The following is a 6,045-nucleotide window of genomic DNA, read 5'->3' on the forward strand; positions in this document are numbered from 1 at the left end:
GCTCAACACAAATTTGGAGCTGAACACAAAGAATGCGACACAAGTTGTAGACTCTACATAAAATTCAAAACAAACTATCCCAGTATTATCTCTGGCATTGCCATCAACAACCAAAAGGATCTTCACACCTCCACTTTTTATAGTTTAGAAGTGACAAGTTGATGATGTTTCCAGCACATTTAGTTTTATTCTAAAACAACCTACGATTCCTTTCTAACCAGATGTTCCACACAATTGCGAAGAAGCTTACGAACCACTTTTTTCTCACCTCTTTTCTACTAGTAGCACCTGTCCAGCTTTAAAAATGTTCCTTCAGAGAACCCGGCATAGACCACGGTTGGCCAAAATCGGATAGTAATAGATAAAGTGATTAATTTAAAAAATTTAGAGGTGTACTATATTTTTATTTAATTGATAGTTGTTCATATTATTTAAAAAAATTATTGGTTACTTAACATAACATCTTAACTTAAATACTAATAATGAAGAATATTTTAAAAATAACAATTAAATAGGTATAATAAAGGGTAGCATTGTACAAAAAAAAAACAGTCATAATAATATTAATTAAGAACTAGCAAATAAATCCCAGGCAATGATAAACAATGTACAGAAACATTTGAAGCGATGATAAGTTATATAGTTATATATCATCTTTATTTTAATGATGATGATTGCGAAAAATAAAATCTAGTTATATTGTATTTGCACCACTGTTTCCATCATCAGACACTGTCTCCTCCATGGCACTGCTGCATGCTCGGCCACCGTGGCGCGGCGGTTTTCCCGCGCGTTTAAATTTTCCCATCCAGCTACCTGAATATATTTGAAAAAAACAAGGTAAAATCTTTTTTTATATACTAATTTAACAGTACTCTAAAAATGTTCATTGTCACTAACAAGACTAAAACAAATAAAATAAATGAAATATGTCAAATGTACATAAATTAACTTTGAAATAGAATTGATATGAATGTAACACATTAAAATGAGACTTGGAGTGACTATTTTTGACAGGACGTGAGAAAGTCCAATGCCATTGGATTTCTAAGTTAATCTGCTTTTCTTAAACTTCGAGAATGCTTCTTGTAGATTGCAAAATGAAAAATAATAAAAAAAGAAATTTCACATATTGCAAAAAGCTTCACATCTATATTCTTATATTTTTCCAATAAATCTCATTTTTAGTTGTTATATCAAATTTAGATCAATCATGTTAGGCATATACTAAAATCAGCCACTAGTATAAAATATATGTTAGAATATAAATACATATTAAAAATAAATTAAACCACAAATATATTTATATACTAATATATTAGTAGCTGGGAGTGAGTGAGTGAGATGGTGCCTAACAATACCATTATTTCCTCGACGAGAAGCTTGGGGCTCAATGACCTTAATAGCTCCATTGGACAGTCCAACTGCAAATTGATTCGGCTCCTGTGGATTTGCTGCAAGTACAGCCGCATACACATTTTCGCTACACAATACATCAATACAAACAATTCATACCCTACCCACGGGTACTCAATCCGGTCCAATCTGTTCGGGTAGGGTAGAGTACGGGTTTAGGGTGTACTCTATCCGCACCTCATATATAACACATATTTTATAAAAATCTCTCTATATAGTAAAGGAAGTGAGAGTTGAACCCACAACCTCTCTTATGTAATGACTTATAATAAGTGAACAACCACTAAATCAGTTAGTTAATTTAATAATTTAGAGCATTAGTTTTTTATTTTTTATGTTATTAATACGTATAAAATTCGAAATAATTGAATTTTATATTTACTTGGAAAAAATTTGATATTTCTGCGGATAGAGTAGGATAGGGTAGGATTTAGAATTTTAGGGTGCGGGTAAGGTTTAGAATTTTAGGGAAGGATAGAGTAGAATTTTAATGAAATTTTCAACCCGCAAGTAGAGTTAAGATAGGGTCCAAACCCTACCCTACCCTACTCATTACCAGCCCTAATTATAACTACCTATTTTTTTACAAGCGAGATAAGATGTTACAAATTTTACTAATCTAAAACACAATAGAATTCACCTAGAATAAAAGAAAAAAAAACATTTGAAGTACCTATTTGGTAAGTTTGGGGTCATGAGGTAAACAGATGGAGCGATACGACATCGCAGCATCAAGGTGTCAGCATTAAATATTACAATGTTGCCATCGGTAAGAGCAGTATAGATCAATTTGCCATTGCCCGAGTATGTAGCACATGATATGGAACCAGACATATGAGCCTTTGGAACCCACTGCAATAACAATAATAATCCAAACACACAAAATAGTTTCATTGACACCAAATTGAAAACATGCACTGCGATGTTTTGAGGCATAGATGCCTATATTATTACCTGCATAACCAGTTCCATTCTTGATGCATCATATAGACTTAGCACCTCGCGGTGGCATACCAGCAAGTTTATCTGATTACAGTGAAATTGCACTTGAGTATCGCCATTTACTGGACTTTCGTCGCGCAAATACATTTTCAATGATTTCTTCAAATTCCATGTGTCAATGCTCCAAAAGAAGATCTACAAAATAAAACGCGCATGAATAATTATATTTTTAACAGATAACCTGCCAGAAAACTAGAATCGGACGATTAACCATTCATACCTGAGCATCGGCATCTGATGAAACTAAGACAGCCAGCAGCATTGAAAAAGCTAAACTAGTGATGCACTTCTCATCACCAGTCAATTTAGCTTTGACCTAAACACCAAATAATTAAGGAGGGTACATGTATTAGTATATATGATTAGAGTTTAAAATAGCGATGGATCCAAAAAAAATTTAATAATAGAGATAAAATATATATAACATGATAATTTTTATAATAAAAATATGATGTGTTCATAAAAAATTAATATTAAATTATCTATTAGTCACTATGTATTTGTGTATAAATACATGTATCCGATGTTAATGATATTTACAATTAAAAAAGTTCATTCAATTAGTATAATAATTATGAAAAAATTAAAATTAATTTCAAAAGAAAAATACTAATGAATAAATAATTTTTTTTAAATCAATTTTTAAAAAAGAATACCAATTTTATTTAAATTTGAGAATTTATTATTATAATGCACATCTAATATGAAATTTTTAAATTGACTATTAAGTGTCAAAAATTAAATAAAAATTATTATAAAATTAAATTTAATAATTTAATAGAAACAAATAAATATTATTATTATATATTATTTAAAAAAAAATTCAAATCATAGGGGGAGGCTTCAATATAAGTAAATCCGTCCCGTCCCTGGTTACAAATAAACAACAAAGTCTATTCCCAAACATTCCTTGCTTGCGGGTTAAGTAATTACCTCTTCCGACTGAATGTTGTAAATATGGATGGAGGAATCTTCCTTTCCAATTGCAACAACGTTATTATCTTGAGGGTGAAATGCAAGGCAAGTTGAACGAGGTGGTGGCGACATGAAACTCACCATTACCTGAATAACACATATGGCAATACTTTGTCACACCTCACAATCATAGTACTTTGTTCGTCACTCACATGCCATATATATTATTACTTATTAGATATAGATATATATTTTATATGATATAAAAATACAAAATCAAATATAGTCTGGTAGTAGCAAGGTGAAGATACGAGTTACATAAATTACCTTAAATGAGAGCATGTTGAAAAGTGTAAGTTTTCCTCCGCATGCTGACAAAACATAAGAATCGTTCTTTGAGATGATTGCACAAGGAATTGTGCCTTCTGAATTTTCTGGAACATCGTTTGTCATGACAAAACCGGAATTTGGTCGCCAAAGCACTGGACAAGCACTTGCCATCGCCTTTTATTCATTTAAAATAAAAGAAAAAAGTCAGTCACTCGATCAAAGTTTATATGAATATTTCAATTTAATTGTATAAGACACAGATAACTCTATGAAAACCTTTCCAGTAGGATTCAATTCAGTTCGATTCCATCGCCACAGCTTCTGAGTCCCATCGGAACCAACACCGAGAAGGCCAACTCCGTTATTCATGTAGACAAGTCGAGCAACCTTGTCGGAACAAATTAAATGTACATCCATTATTATTAATCACACATGCTAACTACTTACTTAAAAATATTTTTATGTAAAGATGATTATTCAGAACAGATACAAAAATAAATGTATAATTTAATTTGTTTTTAATATGTATTTTGTGTTTTAATTTATATTCTATCTTAAAAGCTGATTTTAATAATAAATTTTAATGTCCATCTGATATAATATAATTTAATAGTTTAGTTAAACATATTAAATTATCAAATAATCTAACAGTTGTTTTTTGGAAGACAACTTTACTTGGCGCGAGTGATCACCTAATTAATCACATATCAACCGTGCAAACTATAAAAGAATGTAAACATAAATGTATACCTTGGCTGTGGGATACATGGTATCGGGCAGAGTAATCATTTGACACTTAAGTATTTCTGGTAATTCCGTAAAAGATTTAGATCTACGAGCAGAGCTACCCTCTCCGAGTTCCAAATGAGTCATGGCTGGATTGGTATTCGCTTTGGACGAAGCCCGGCAAGACCAAGCTTGAATGGCCCTTAAGTGCTTGATGCCGTCGGCGTTAGCAAAAATCTTTACCCTGCCATCTGCGGTGGTTACAGCAAGCAGACTCCCTATCCTATTAAACCTCACCCGGGGAACACTCTGTATCCATGAACCATGATCCACCATTACAAACGTCTAGAATCAATTAAATAATTAAATTAATTAATACTACTCACAGATAAATTGCCATCAACTTGTACACTAGCTAGAATATTAGGGTTGTCCAGCTCCCAGAACTTTATCAGCTTGTCTTCGCCGGCAACCAAGAAGCGATTCTTGGTCGTGTCGAATTGCATCATGCCCATCGATTTCTTTCCTAATCCAGCATAGGTTCTCTTTATAACTCCATCATTTTCATTCCACTCAACTAGGAAAGAATCTCCATTGTTTTTACTTGTCCCGCAACAAAACAATCTGAGAGAGGATAGAGCATAATATTAAGTCAACTAATTAACGAAACAAATACTCATTATTAAGTCAGTCAGTTAAATTCTTACTTAGTTCCATCGGCGCTATAGAGCATTGTGGTGCAGTATTTTCCATGGGCATCATATTCCACTTTTGTGTCCGAGTTATCAAACAACCACGCCTTTATTTTTCCATCAACACTACTTGACAATATGTACTGCGCCCATGCATATAACATTTGTTACATTCATCAGTCCATTATTCATTCCCGTGAAAAACATACACAAGATTACAATCAATATCAGTGTTAGAAAAATTTGACCTCAACGTTTTCCTTCACATTCATACAAATAGAATAAACCGCTGCTTCGTGACCTTGGAAGTTAAACAGGTTGTGTCCGGTTAAGTCCCACACCTAATTAAGAAAACTTTCTCATAATTAGACAAGCCATTACAAATGAAACATGAAACTTTTTTTTCTAGTAGTTAGGGTTTGAGCTTTAAACTCGAATCGTATCTATAAGACCTTAGATTCAAAGCTAGAAACTTTTTCGTTACCTTTATGAGCTTATCATCCCCGCAAGTTACCATGCATAGCTGTTTGTGTGGGGAAGAAAACGCCAAATCATTGACACTGCCAACATGAGCATCAACCTATAAAAGTCAAGTATATACATTAGTAAGAAATTACATAAATCTCTATTACATTCATATCAATCATAATTATTAATCTAAATATATAAATGTATACATTAGTAAGAACATCATAAATCTCTGTTACATTCATATCAATCATATTATTAATCTAAATATATAAACGAAGTACCTCCAAATGCTCTTTTAAGTCATTAGGTGCTTGATAAGTATACAGATGAACCAAATGCTTTGTGAAAGCAACCCCTAAACACAGTTATTATAAATCATTAGCAGAAGTTTTATAAAAGACATATACTATTTTCTCTGATGAAAAGTTTAAATGACATTTTCTTCTTTTCGGTTTGTAAATGTTTTTTTTTTGTATATAATTAAAAAATATTA

The 6,045-nt window shown here is 32.1% G+C and overlaps 1 protein-coding gene across 1 annotated transcript in view; it reads right to left on the reverse strand.

Moving 5' to 3' along the window:
- Positions 1–585: 585 nt before the first annotated feature.
- LOC107483521 (topless-related protein 2) overlaps positions 586–6,045 on the reverse strand; it is a 10,477-nt gene continuing 5,017 nt past the window's right edge. The window contains exons 8-21 of the mRNA XM_021140141.2: positions 5,834–5,907; positions 5,566–5,661; positions 5,330–5,422; positions 5,097–5,224; positions 4,776–5,013; positions 4,414–4,698; positions 3,940–4,050; positions 3,661–3,837; positions 3,352–3,480; positions 2,639–2,734; positions 2,371–2,553; positions 2,090–2,268; positions 1,362–1,483; positions 586–816 (exon numbers count right to left, since the gene is read on the reverse strand). Of these exons, the coding sequence (XP_020995800.1) occupies positions 695–816; positions 1,362–1,483; positions 2,090–2,268; positions 2,371–2,553; positions 2,639–2,734; positions 3,352–3,480; positions 3,661–3,837; positions 3,940–4,050; positions 4,414–4,698; positions 4,776–5,013; positions 5,097–5,224; positions 5,330–5,422; positions 5,566–5,661; positions 5,834–5,907 (2,033 nt within the window). The 3' untranslated portion in view covers positions 586–694. The remainder of the gene's footprint in view (positions 817–1,361; positions 1,484–2,089; positions 2,269–2,370; positions 2,554–2,638; positions 2,735–3,351; positions 3,481–3,660; positions 3,838–3,939; positions 4,051–4,413; positions 4,699–4,775; positions 5,014–5,096; positions 5,225–5,329; positions 5,423–5,565; positions 5,662–5,833; positions 5,908–6,045) is intronic.

Source organism: Arachis duranensis, chromosome 4, assembly GCF_000817695.3.
Source record: "Arachis duranensis cultivar V14167 chromosome 4, aradu.V14167.gnm2.J7QH, whole genome shotgun sequence".
Classification (NCBI taxonomy): domain Eukaryota; kingdom Viridiplantae; phylum Streptophyta; class Magnoliopsida; order Fabales; family Fabaceae; genus Arachis; species Arachis duranensis.